The sequence below is a fragment of the Xyrauchen texanus genome, chromosome 2 (assembly GCF_025860055.1).
Source record: "Xyrauchen texanus isolate HMW12.3.18 chromosome 2, RBS_HiC_50CHRs, whole genome shotgun sequence".
NCBI lineage: Eukaryota > Metazoa > Chordata > Actinopteri > Cypriniformes > Catostomidae > Xyrauchen > Xyrauchen texanus.
The window spans coordinates 7,200,752-7,215,838 of NC_068277.1; the positions used below are offsets into that span (position 1 = coordinate 7,200,752).

Consider the following 15,087-nt stretch of genomic DNA (forward strand, 5'->3'; position numbering starts at 1 on the left):
ATGCCCTTAAGTATGCATGCAACACTTTCAATGTCCCATTTTGTATGGAAGCAATGTTTAAACATAAGGTCCCTGGATCCTTTGAGCTCAAGGGCTTTGAGATTTCATCTAGAGATTTTTAAGTGGTAATATAACGTCACTTCTCCCACTATGTGCCTTTAAACAGAGTGGCAGTGTGGTAAGGAAAGGGTCTGCTGGGGTTATGATGAGGGAGGGTTCAGCATGTGATCCCAGTGCAGCTGGAGCCCCACTGACCCCACTGATGTCAACAAACCCTGAGATCCAGCAGCATGTCGTGTTAAGACAAAACGAGCCTTGACATATGAATGAATCCTTCTGTTAGATAAGAGGAATTCAAATAAAATGCAATGGAAATTAATTCAATTCCTGCAACAGTTTGTTCCTGTGGAGATTTTTGCTGTAAAGCCTTTCTTTAATGTTTGTCTCTTCTCAAACTTCTTGATACTGCTGTTGTCACTATTTAAAGCAAGGCTACCTTTGACCTTTTGCTGGACGAACATTAAAGGAATAGTTCACGCAAAAATTTAAATACTGTAATCATTTACTCACTTTCATGTTGTTCCAAACCCCTATCTTCTGTGGAACACAAAAGGAGATGTTAGGCAGAGTGTTAGCCTCAGTCACCATTCACTTCCATTGTGTGTGGAGGGGGTGTGGCCAACACTCCTAACCTCTCCTTTTGTGTTCTACGAAAGAAAAGTAAGTCAAATAGGTTTGGAACAACATGAGCATGTGTAAATGATGACCAAAGATTTATGTTCACTAAGCTGTCCCTTTAAGTACTCACCGCAGTGTATTATGTTTTCTAAATGGTTTTCAAGAGAAAATATTTTTCTTCCTGCATTCAGACTAGAAAAAACATTCCCAACAAAGGTAAAAATGTGTTTTCTTAAACAGAGACCAGTTTTATATAGACCAGAGATATTTTGAGGCCATGATGGCAATATACGTTGAGGAGTTTCCCCCAATACTATGTAAAGCGCTTTGAGTGCCTAGAAAAGCTCTAAATAAGTGTAAGTAATTATTATTATATATGGCAATTTAAAGGAACAGTTCCCACAAAAATAAAGTTCTATCATTGTTTACTCACCCTCATGTCATTCTAAACCTGTCTGATTTACTTTTCCTCCGTGGAACATAAATTCTGTGGACAATATTTCACAGAATGTCCGATCAGCTCATTTCCATACAACTGAAGTGGATGGTGACTGGGGTTGTTGAGCTCCAAAAATGACAAAAATCATCATAAAAGTGCTACAAATTTGTCCATAGAACTGCTAAATGCTATATTCCAAGTCTTCTGAAGCTTTATATGAGAAACAGACTTTTTATGGTGCTTCGTTTGTCATTTATGGAGCTCGACAGCCTCAGTCCTCATTCACTTCCATTGTATTGAAAAGGAGCAGCCAGGACATTAACCAAAATATCTTTTTTTTTAATTTTATTTTTTTATCTTATTGGAAGAAAGAAAATCATACAGGTTTGGAAAGACATGAAAGTGAGTAAATGATGACTGAATCTTTATTTTTGTGTGAACCTTCCCTTTAATCTCTCGCTTCTCATTTCCATTTTAAATATAAGAAAATAAAGTCCCTGAGTTTGTGGCATGTCTAACTGTTCATATATTTTCTCATTTGGCATCACCACAAAACCTACTAGAAAAAAATGTCAAACTTTAGCATAAAGTGGTGGATTGTTTCAGTTCTTGAGGGGTTATAAGAGCATCAGTTTTGGAGTTTGGTAGGGCATGCACGATTGCTGAAACAATATATAGATTTTTTTGTAGGTTTGCTGTAGCAATCATTGCAAAAACAATAAATAAGTAAGAACTGAGGTTTGTTCCAGGATATGCTATTGGAATCAAGCTCTTTTATGGAAGTACTAGAATAACAGAATTTTAATTTAGCTGGACCGTCAAGGCTCCTGGAAGCCAAATTCATCAGCATGCTGAAGCTATCCTCGCCCTCACCTCATGTTACCTTCTTATTTCAAGCTCCCCCACCTCTCATTTCATTCACTTTTCAGCTCAAATCCCACATTCTTCAAGTGATTGAAATGAGTGGGTGATCTCAACACTCCAATTAGAAGAAGAAAGGGGGTTTGCTGACTGATTTCATCAGGAGAACCTTTAAAGTTCCACAAAGAACCTTTTATTCTCTAGTTCTTTAGAAAACCATCAATGTACTGCAGCGTTAAAAGGATAGTTCACCCAGAAATGAAGATTCTGCCATTATTTACTCTCTCATTTCTTTCCAAACCCGAATGCCACTAGACCACCACCAGTGGTGTACCTGTACAGTGGCGGTGGTGTAGTGGTCTAAGCACATAACTGGTAATCTGGTAATCAGAAGGATGCTGGTTCAAGCCCCACAGCCACCAACATTGTGTCCTTGAGCAAGGCACTTAACTCCAGGTTGCTCCGGGGGGATTGTCCCTGTAATAAGTGCACTGTAAGTCGCTTTGGATAAAAGCATCTGCCAAATGTAAATGTATATATTTTTATAGGAGACATTTTTGAAGAATCTTTACAAAGCTCTTTCCATGCGATGGTTCATAGTAATTATATCTGTCAGGCTACAAAAAGGAGCTTCATGGGCTATATTCTCTTTAAAACCATAAGATAGTTTTGTGTGAACATAAACGTCCGAAATTGAAGTTATTATACACTGATAATGCTGTGATGTTTAACCATTTATTATGTTTTTTTTTTTTCCTTTTTGGATCTTGACAGATGTGGTCATTATGAAGTGTTGTTGAATGGAAAGAGCTGTGTAAGATTCTTCAAAAATGTCTAAAAAAAAAAATAAAAACAGTTTATGGGTTTGGCACAACATGAGTGTGAGATATTAATAGAGCTGTCAAAATTAACATGTTAATGATTCATTTAAATAATGGAAAAAGGGCGTATTAACATTATTATTAACATCAAAACGAGCTCAGATGGGACTTGTGATAGAAATCAAGTATTTTTCAGCCTATGTAAGGTGCATTTTAATTACTACAGAAGCTCAGCAAGTCTTAAATATCACCAAAACGAGATGTTTTTGTCTGCAAGCGCTTTTCATGTGGAGTGAACACATGAAAAGCGGTAGCAAAGCGGATAGCCACAGTCTGCCGGCTGATTAATATTGTGGAGTTTAAGAGATTTAATGCCCATTGCAATAAATGTGCAATCTATAGGGAGACTACTTCTTTCAATTAGTCTTTGGGAAACATTTAATGTTTTTGAATTGGTCCTATTTTACGGCATTTCTATCTTTATACTGTGGAAGGCTTTGTTTGGAAAATGTTAATAAAGCATTAAATTGTTAAATATTGTTTTGTTTTCTTTCCTAAGTAGGAAATAAATGCATTTTGAAGTATATTTGGAGTCCAATTTCAGCACTTCAAAATCTGCGATTAATCGTGTACATAAATGATGTGATTAATCGCGATTAATTATGTTAATAGGTTAATCGACTGGCAGCACTAGTACAGTTTTTCTCGATCAATTTCACGCATTTCTCCAAACTCAGGTCACTGCTCTCAAAACAATTAACAAAGACATCTGAACACTTTGTATTGCCTTAACCAGATTGCAAATTTTTCTTGATTTTCGTCATTTTCTCGAAACACCACACAAAAATTTCATGCTTGCAAAACAGTTAACGCAGACAACTGAATTAAAGTCATATTCTCAAATGCACATGTCAGGTTGTAAAATCCCTTCTGTGTTAGTAATGCACACGGCAAAGAAAATGCAATTTACTAAACTACTTTACTTTTTCACACAACTATCATGACTTGGTAATCTAAAAAGGGTCAAATGTCACAATTCAGAGCAAACAAACAATGAGGAAGACGAAGAAGAGGAAGGACAAGACGAAGAGGTGACAATTGAGAAAAGGTAGAGTTAAAGTAAGAGGAAATAGGAGGATGAATTGATGAAAAGGGGAATGTTTTCTCAACTCTTTCAGGGGTGAGCACTGACAGAGTTGAGGAGAGACTAAATGGAGATGCTGTAATGATGGTGAGCGGAGAGAAAGAAGGTAAAGAAGAGTGGAAGATTAAAGAAGACACAGAAGAGGCTCAAATGAACTGAGAGTCCCTCTAATTGATCATGTTATGAATCACGGTCTCTCTGAGACACACAAAGAGTTCAGTCAAATGTGAGCAGATCTACAGTGACTTCAATCTCAACAAAGAAGAAGAGGGCATTGGTCTGCATGCCACAATCAATGTCCACAGTTACCATTTGTGATTACTGTGCTGTCTTATGGTAAATGGTCTGCACTTATATAGCGCCTTTTTAACCTTAGCGGTTTTCAAAGTGCTTTACACTGCGTCTCATTCACCCATTCACCCATTCACACACACACACACACATACATACACACACACACCAATGGCGACAGAGCTGCAAGGTGCTAGCCTGCCATTGGGAGCAACTTGGGGTTCAGTGTCTTGCCCAAGGACACTTTGGCATGTGGAGTCGTGTGGGCCGGGAACCCTGCGATTCGTGTACAACCCGTTCTACCACGTGAGCCACAGCTGCCCCATCTTCATTTACAGTATTTATATTCCTCAGTAAACGTCCTAACCCTCTTTCTAGAGGTACAGGAACAACTCGAATTTAGATACATTTTACGAAAACAGGAGGAAATTTCTTTATTCCGGATTTTTATGATAAATGTGTTATTTCAATAATAGAGTTGTGTGTCTATAGTTGAAAATGTTATGCATTGCATAGAGAACACATCTATGGTTTTGATGTTAGTATTTAATTGTAATAAATGCTTAATCAGAAAAGAAAACGTTGCTTCATTATGCTGTGAAATTGAATTGTTCTGCAAAATGAAGTGTCGGTTTCGTCGGCTGTGTGAATTGTTTTGAGAGCATTGAGTATCGTTTGGAGAAATGTATAAAATCGATTGAGAACTACTGTAGATAATGAGATCATTTTTCATTTTACGGTGAGCTATTCCTTTATGGAAGCCATAAGCCAAATGTGATGAACATCAATAACTTTTTTAAATCTCCAAAGGACCATATAGCTCATTCAGAAACACATATGCAGTGAAAAACAGGGAAAGTCATTTAAAATGGCTTCTACCCTAATTACAGCTGACAAATTATGACCAAAATGCCATGATTTACCTGTGGCATTTCATTATAGATAACCCAAAAAATTATTATTTTCCAATTTCACAGTGCCTGATATTGAAAAAGAAATATGACTACACCTTTAATGGTCAGTGTCCTTACCTGCCCTGCTTGGAAATATTTATCCATAGCTGTTGAGGGAAAATAAATAATATTATCAGGCTCCAGACTTTGCATTTTTATATTCTGGAGTGACATTTTAACGAACGGATAATATTATTGAGTATCTTTAATACGTTTTGCTATACAGCCATTCATCATCATATATATACAGTACTTCTGTTTTATTCATTTGTTTGTATTTTTTCAATTAGATTTTATTGCTTCACAGCAGTGGCATTATCAGTGAGCCTGTATGAGGCAGTATTTTTGCCCTGTTATTAAAGTTCAAATGTATTTTAAACAAGCTACATTTACTATAAAAGCAAAACTGCACATGATAATAAGACTTGGGAATATGTTATTTTACTTAACCCATTGGCAAATAAATGTTGGGTTTTTTTGCCTTTTTAAGAATGTTTGGAAATATTTATTGGACAACAGTAAAAAAAAAATTAAGATTAAAGGAATGTTCCAGGTTTAAAACAAGATCAAGTTTCAAAAGTATAGACACGAGACGTAACATCATATATGCTAACAATGATTTTAGCGTGATAAAATCGCTTACTAACCTTATTTTCATAAATACTTGAGTGGTGGTGGCGTAGTGGGCTAAAGCACATAACTGGTAATCAGAAGGTTGCTGGTTCGATCCCCACAGCCACCACCATTGTGTCCTTGAGCAAGGCACTTAACTCCAGATTGCTCCGGGGGATTGTCCCTGTAATAAGTGCACTCTATTTAACCCGGAACATTCCTTTTAAGAAAACTATTTTTGTGCATTGGTTGTAGCTACTCTTGCCAAGCTGTACTGTGTAATCTGGCCTGTGTGTGAGCACTAGTGTATAGTGGTAAAGCTTTCTCACTCTTATCTCACCCTTTGAGAACCATCTTCACTACAGTATCCCTCATGCTTGTTCTCTGTCTTTCAGGTCAGTTGTGTTTACGTGACCGTTTGACATTTCGCTTCTGTCAGACCCTCCAGGGGCTCGGTCGATGCCATCAGCCTTCGGTCCGTTCACAGTGCTGTAAGACCTGCAGGCTGCACTCACGGGGCAGTGATCGCATTGCACGCCGCTGAGATACTGAGGGATCGAAGGATGACTGCTCTCAGCCAGGACATACATTTCAACACAGATTGTGACACACCAATACTCAAAGTAGCTACGGACCAATCCATAACCATCTGTTCTGGCCTACAGTAGCTGCTTCCACTGATTATGTAGCAGTTCACCAGGAAGCTATTTGTCCTTACATAATTAATGAATGTTCTGAGTTCAAGTTTACCTCCATCGACAGCATCTGTGGCATGCAATCAGTTGTCGCAGAGAATCATTTCGACTCAGTTTTTAAACAACAAAAATTGTGTTTCGATTAAAGGCACTTGCAAGGGGGGACAACTGGACCTTTTGTCTCAGGCCCGGAGGGGTGGGGACAAAAAAAGCTGTCCCATATAGTGGAGCGCATCTAAACATGTTCAGCAGGAGACACATAATACATATAAACACAGAGGCATTACACAATAACAAAAGCCGTGTGGGTAGCACATGTTGATGGAATAACGGAATAACAGTCTGCACAACGGACAGCCGGAGGGGGGCCCGCTGAATACGTTTTGCACCGGGCCCAGGAATTTCATATTGCAGCCCTGAGTAGAAGTCTATTGGGCATTATACCAAAATAAACATTAAAATGTACACAATTCTGAAAGTATAGCCACAATACTTGTTAACATGGGACTTGTATGATAGAATTGTACACTAACAAGGTCTGTGCAAAGATATCCAGTCTTTCAACTCCTGTCAAGACTATGTAAAGCCGGTAAACCCTGTAATTTTGGCATTATACATGCAAAAATGCCATAAAGGTACTGTTTACCTCGAAAAGTAGTCCCGCCTCTAAAAGGCTATTTAAGCCAAAAGCACAGTCTTTCGTTTTGAATAGTTTTGGTGCTCACACTACATGACTGATCGCAGACTGGGTGCATCAACTACAAGACCATTCATCCACAACTGAAGCTACAATCCCGAAATTTGTCCTCACAAAAAATCCCACACATACTGTAGCATCGATAGAGTTTCTTCATAATAACATATCAGTAAACAACATGAAAGACGGGCTTGTGCCTGTTTTAACACCGATTTGTACAAAACCGACGAAATAAGATAAAGATCAGAAGATATTTACATTTACATTTATGCATTTGGCAGACGCTTTTATCCAAAGCGACTTACAGTGCACTTATTACAGGGACAATCCCCCTGGAGCAACCTGGAGTTAAGTGCCTTGCTCAAGGACACAATGGTGGTGACCATGGGGTTAGAACCTGTGACCTTCTGATTAACAGCCCTGTGCTTTAGCCACTACGCCATCACCACTCACAGATATTCATGCGACAGCGGTTAGGCTAGGCTAGGTTAGAGACATGGGTAGCAGTTTTATTTTATTTATTTGCTTCCTGATAGAGAGCAACAGTGCCCGTCCACGTTTTCGTGGAATAATTTTTCGGTTTCATGTTTTCCATAGGGACTCCATCAAATCCTCCATAAAAGAGTTGTAAGTCAAACTTGGATTTGAAGCAAATACTGTATGCATTTGTAAATCGGACCAAAAGTCAAAGGTACAAGACTGTGTACTTCACGTCTTTAATAAGGGAATATACTACAATCCCATGAAGCATTGTGAATGATGTAATCTAATTAAAAAGGATGGAAAAGGGGCCTGGGTAGCTCAGTGAGTATTAACACTGACTATGTACCTCCCTAGCAGCTGGGCCAATTTGGTTGCTTAGGAGACCTGTGGAGTCACTCAACACACTCTGGATTCAAACTTGTGACTCCAGCCAGGTCTCCTAAGCAACCAAATTGGCCCGGTTGCTAGGGAGGGGAGAGTCACATGGGGTAACCTCCTTGTGGTCACGATTAGTGGTTCTCGCTCTCAATGGGGCACGTGTTAAGTTGTGCGTGGATCTTGGAGAGTAGCATGAGCCTCCACATGCTGGGAGTCTCTGCGGTGTCACGCACAATGAGCCACGTGATAAGATGCACAGATTGACGGTCTCAAAAGCGGAGGCATCTGAGACTTGTTCTCCACCACCCGGATTGAGGTGAGTAACCGCGCCACCACGAGGACCTACTAAGTAGTGGGATTGGGCATTCCAAATTGGGGAGAAAGGGGGATAAAATTAATAACTAAATCATTTTAAAAAAGGATGGAAAAATATTAAACTATTGAATATATGGTATTATTTCATAATAATTGTTGCCAATTCTAATCGTTCAATTTGCGCAGTGACACCAGTTTCATACACTAACCTGCAAACTCATCAACATCACTTTTATTTTTGAAGAAGTACAAAAACCTTTGTTACTTTTAAGTGTATAGTGATCCACCACAACTTTGTACTGCAACTGCGCCTCTCCTACCAGCGACCGGTTTCAGTAAATGTTATATCTCCCCCTTGTGGTTTCCCAAAGCAATTATGCCATTGAAAAGCACACAAATTAGGCTTCTAATTTAAATGTCGGCTAGTGTTAATATATCAATTTCTCAAAAATATATCGATAAAATAACGTGCCGATCAATAATCGATATCCATAGAGACTTTTACCAAATGCAAGCTGCACATTTCTGCATTTAAACCCTCAGCAGTGTCTTGCCCCATAGAATTCCATTGTAAGTGCAGTGCTGTAAGCCCAATTTGTGTTGTTTACAAACTAAAAGTGAAGTCAAAATTATATTTATGCTAATTGAGTTTAACTTCAACCCAGAACATTTCTACAACACATTAATGGTGCTTAAACCGCATGTCATCTCAGACGATTGGTATTAAACTAGGTAGAGTGGACTATCTTGCCAACTCACTAGTGATTAGTTAAACTTTCGTGCCAAGCACATTTTATATACCATTTACATGACAGCAGCAGTGGTTTCTTTTTAACAATTGCTGGTACAAAAGATGCATTATTCATCATTTTAAGCATGTACAGAAACTTTGAACTCTGCCAGGATACCCAAAATTGTTATTATTTACTCACCCTCATGTCAATTTTAACCTTTATTACTTTCTTCTTCTGTGGAATACAAAAGATGTTGTGTACAATGTCCTTGTTGTCCATACATTGAAGTGAATGAGGACTGGGCCTGTCAAGCTCCAAAAATGACAAAAAGCACCAAAAAAGCAGTCCATACGACTCGTGCACTATATTCCAAGTCTTTTGAAGAAATATGATAGCTTTTTTTTGTTAATTTTCACCTCTGCTGCAGTTCTTAAATGCATAGTCTGACATCAGTGACAAAGACACTTGAGATGATGTTTGATGTCATTGATGTCGCCAAACCTGGTGCGAAGTGTCTCGGGGTGATAACAGAATGTTTTGGGGGGGTTGAAGAGTGCAGCACAAGACGGTTATATTCCATTTCGTTGTCGTTTTGCGCTATTTAATATTACTCTTTTTCTCCATAGATACTGTAGTGAGATTTTAGGAGCCCTTTAAGTTGGCATGCATTTCCATGTAACTGCAAGTTGACAATTTAGAAATGCTTTCTATTTATTGCAGCTGATATCAAGAACAAATTTAAACCAGAGTGAAGTACCTGGTGCTGCAAAATGACCTGGTGCTAAAGGAGGCGGTAAGCTCCTTACTCAATCTAGTGTTGACTGACTGGTACTTGAATTCTATGTATGTATAGATCTTAATGTTACATGTCTTTATGGGTTACTATTTGGATGGATGAACGAACAAAAACGAACTAGGGTTAATGTACCACAAGTTAAGTTCACCCGACGGCATTTTTGTTATAATGTTGATCCACACAAAAACTCATTTTGACTCGTCCCTCATTTATATAAAACTTGCTGTTAGAGTAAGGCACTTACAAAGGAAGTAAATGGGGCCAGTCCATAAACATTCAAATGCACAGTTTCAAATTTACAGTGGCAAGAATAAGTATGTGAACCCTTTGGAATTACCTGCATTTATGCAAAAATTTGTCTTAAAATCTGGTTTGAACTTCATCTAAGTCACAATAATGAACAAACACAATCAGGTTTAACTAATAACACGCAAAATATTGTATTATTCTTGTACATATTGAATACATCAAACGAGATTGGAGGTGTGGGTTAGAGCTACTTTGACTTATAAAAAGCACTTAAATATTTTGAGTTTGCTATTCACAAGAAGCATCTGCTGATGTGGACCATGCTTCACTTAAAAGAGATTTCAGAAGACCTTCTAATATGATCAAGAATTGTTGCTTTTGTTGCAAAGTTATGCCAAAGACCACCTTGACACTTCTCAACGCTACTGGGAAAAGTTTTTGTGTACTTATGAAACTAATGTTGAATTGTTTGGGAAGAACATGCAGAACTAAAAAAGGCATAAAAAAGGGCACTGCACACCAAAATGAAAGCATCCCAACAGTGAAGTACGGTGGAGAGAGCATCATGATTTGGGGCCGCTTTGGGGCCTGGACTGCTAGCCATCATTGAGGGAAAAATGAATTCCCAAATTTATCAAGATATCCTTCAGGATGATGTCAGGGTGGCTGTGCGCCAGCTGAAGCTCAGTAGAAGTTGAGTGATGCAGCAGGACATTAACCATAAACATTGTAGTAAATCCGTCAAAAAAGAAAATCCACATTTTGGACTGGCCCAGACAGAGCCCAGACCTTTACTCAATAGAGATGCCGTGGAATGACCTCAAGAGAGCCGTTCACACTAAATATCCTAATAATATGGCTGAACTGAAGCAGTTCTGTAAGAAGGAACGGTCCAAAATCCCTTCTGAATGTTGCGCAGGTCTGATCCGCAGCTACCGGAAACACTTGTTTCAAGTTATGGCTGCTAAAGGAGGATCAAACAGTTATTAAATCCAAGGGTTCATTTACTTTTTCCACAGCACTGTAAATGTTTAATGGGATGTGCTCAATAAAGACATGAAAGACTATAATTGTTTGTGTGTTGTCAGCTTAAGCACATTGTGTTTATCTACAGTATACTTGTGACAAATTAATGCAGAAAACTGCTAATTCCAAAGGGTTCACATACTTTTTCTTGCCACTTTACAAGATGTAAACATTATACACGTTAACATGATTAGGTGAGCTCAAATCAGGGATTTACTCGTGTTGTGGCATTGACCAGATTACAGATCATCACAATGCAGCTGTATTGGATATACTGTATGTAACTCTACACAGATAAGAAGTGTCATTTTATCACACTAATATAACATATAACATATTTACATTGTGCATTTGAATGTTTTTGGACTGAAGAAATTCACTTCCATACTGTAACCGTGATTTTTGCTTATTGTTAATAAACGAGGAATGAGATGAAATTGTGGTAATCAACATTATACCACAAATGTTGTTGATTGAGCTTAACTTGTATTGAACCCAGAATATTCCTCTATTAAATATTACATTAGGTATACGTTTGCTTATAGGGATGTTTTTGGCTTTTTGTAATAGGCTACATAAACACAAACTGTCAACCTTTCATGTATATATGTACATTTCACCAGCGTGTTGATTCGTTCCCTCAGATCTCTTTGACTCAACTACTTTCTAATACAGAATAGCTTTGTTGGAATAATACAATAATAAACAATAGTTCGCTTCTCTGAATAGGTTATCATGAAACATATCCAAAGAAACTCTTTTGTTTGTATTGTTTTAATTTGATTATCATCTGTCAGGTCTCATTTTTAAATATCAGATTCTGGAAAGTTCTAGCCATCACTCAGGTAACACAGTTGCATCTAATAATCTGTTTACGTTTCGTCAAGGGTCCATGTGTTTTGCAGAAATCATTCAGTGTTGTTGTTTTGCTTCAGTGAGTACATTTATTGGCCTGCGCTGCATTACTATGAACTGATCAACATCAAAATGATTTGCAACAAATTTTAGTGTCAAGTTGCACTGAAACATTAAATTAATCTTGTTGTGGAGGGTGTCTTTTAGCTTGCCATTGTAATAATAGGTAACACTTTATAATAAGGTTCCATTCTTTAACATTAGTTAATGCATTCATTATCATTAACTAACAATGAACAATATATTCAATATATTCAGCATTTGTTGATCTTTGTTAGTGTTAGTTTATAAAAACATAATTGTTCATTGTTTGTTCATATTGCATTAATGTCAACAAATACATTGTTTGATTTAAAAACATATTAGCATTTGTTATAACTAACATTAACCATGATTAGTATATGATGTAAAAGTATAGTTTATTTGAACTAATGTTAACAATTGGAGCCTTATTGTAAAGTGTTAATAATATGTAGTTTGTCTTTGCCTGTCCAATAGACATGTAGAAATGTTTTGTGGTTTACATAGAAGAGATTTTACATGTGAAATTGTCATTTTCGCAATACTTTACTTTTTGGGGAAATTTGTCATGTTAAATATCCATATTGCACTTTTGTATCACCTTTCTGATTTGTATTGCTTTTATTAAACTTGTTTTGTACATCATACCGTGTGCTGTGAGGGAAACCTTTCAAATTGGAAATGGCAGGTGAAACTGTAGAATTGCATCTTTATTCTCAAGGCTAGTGAGCGATATTGCTTACAACTATTTGAGCCTAAAATAATGACATTTCATGAATCAGACTAGAAATCTGAGCCTCTGAGCTGCAGCCAACGACACCATCCAACTCTTCTCTAAACCAGTTATCATCAGGGAAAAGGTGCTCCATAAATGCTCCATGGAGTGGTGGTGGTGTAGTGGTCTAAGCACATAACTGGTAATCAGAAGGTCGCTGGTTCGATCCCCACAGCCACCACCATTGTGTCCTTGAGCAAGGCACTTAACTCCAGGTTGCTCCGGGGGAATTGTCCCTGTAATAAGGGCTCTGTAAGTTGCTTTGGATAAAAGTGTCTGCCAAATGCATAAATATAAAATATAAATAATTACACTTTTCCATTAAAAGATATTCCTTAAAATGATTCCATTCCTTTAAAGGTTTTGTTGCCTCAAGATTGGGCTGTGTTCAAATAAAATGTTATTTGAGCAGTGATGCTGTGAATGAATATATATATATATATATATATTCCATGTCAATATAGAAGAATGAGTTTTCATTTAATCGATCCCTGGGCATTGTCAGTCACTTGTAAATCCAATTTAGGAAGCTACATGCTATTATTGGAGACCCATCTGCACCCGTGTACTCTTTTCAAATTCTGAATTTCCTTGGACTGCATGAATGAATGACAGCATTCAACAACTTGCTTCCAAGGAATTGTTGGAATACTTCTGGACTTTCTATAGATATCTGGCAGAACAAACATTTCGATCATTGCCATAATCTGCCAAAAAGTCCATTGAACTATCTTGAAAGAATAACAGTGCCCCCCTATGGTTAGCAAGAACAGTTTGTGGTGTGCATCCTTTTACTGGTTCATATTGAGATTTACAATGGCCCCAAAAAGAATTTGGACACTTAGGCTACACTGAAAAATGCCTGGATGTCATTGTATTACAGTAGATAATACATATCATTATTTTTAAAGCAAGAAAAAAAAAATCACCTTGACTCCGGTTGGTTAAAGGTGCAAAAATGGCTCAGGAAATTAAAGTTAGAAAAGCTTTAATGTTTCAGAAAAACATGAAACCTTTAAAAAAACGTATATTTTTTTTACCTGCTCGTTTGAAATACCTGTCTGCTTTCCTCACCCTGAAAAAAACAACAACTGATCATATGGACGCCTTAAACATCTTCACTGACCACATATGACTGGGGTGATATAGCCTATTTCATGTTTTCTGTGGATATCAGACGTATAGACCGAAATTGCACGTTGTCAGCCACTGACTGTGTCTTGTGAGACCAACACACTCTCACGACGAAATCGTCAGGATTCGTTCAACGTTTCTACATTTGGCTAATTGGTATGATATTGTGCGTCTGTGACAACGGCTTCCTGTCATGTTTAAACACTCTACTTATTGACTCTACTTATTGACTCTACTTATTGGTTAAGGGTAGGTAAGGGGTTTGGGAAAGGGCATAATATTCATAATTATGTCCTTAACGCCTCGTACGCGGAACTCACATTTAATACCGCGTTAGACATCCGGGAATATGCACGTGATGAAGTCGTATGAGTTTATGCGAACAACATCGTGCATGACCAAAAGAAATAGGCAACTCATAATTTGTGTACGAATTTTCATGAGATCGGGTTGTGTGACACACAAAGTTTTATTCCTGCAGGGGGCGCTTGATGCTCTGATGGGGGGGTGTGACACTAGTTGGGACTAACTCTTACAAATAGAATAGGGGGGGCTTTAGTGTTCTTTTTCTGATAATGACAGACTCACAGTCATGCAATTGCAATGTATCTCATACTTAATTATTTAAGCATTAAAAGCATTTTTAAAAAAATATATAAACAAGGCCAGCAGTGTGAACAATTTTATTATGTTAGCTCAACGAAGCCACATGCTGTTATTCTACAAACTTTGTTTAGGGTTTTTTTTCTTCAAAACCCCTCATAGAGTTTTCAAGCTACATTCACCTTACAGGCACAGAACTTCTGGAATAGTGTGCTCCAGTATGTCTTTTCTAACTGACCAGACTTACAGTTTCTGCACAGAAGACAATCAAATATCAGAAAAATCCCATAGACTTGCATTAATGGAAGGAATTCTCGTTAATTCCAACACCAAAAATTCCAAATGTCAAAATTCAAATGTAAACAAACCCAGAAAAGGCCTATTTGCCTTATTTAGCCCCGCCCCTTTTCTGCGCTCCCCTCTTACGAATTTTGTCATCTAACTTCCTGTTTGTATTGAAGCTACTG

General features: G+C 37.7%; 1 protein-coding gene across 1 annotated transcript in view; it reads left to right on the forward strand.

Moving 5' to 3' along the window:
- The window catches only part of LOC127662400 (A disintegrin and metalloproteinase with thrombospondin motifs 7), a gene marked incomplete at its 5' end in the record, with an annotated part of 106,619 nt that extends 93,422 nt beyond the window's left edge, over nt 1-13,197 (forward strand). Inside the window, 1 exon segment of the mRNA XM_052153550.1 lies at nt 6,195-13,197. Coding sequence (XP_052009510.1) covers nt 6,195-6,343 — 149 coding nt within the window.
- Nucleotides 13,198-15,087: the final 1,890 nt, after the last annotated feature.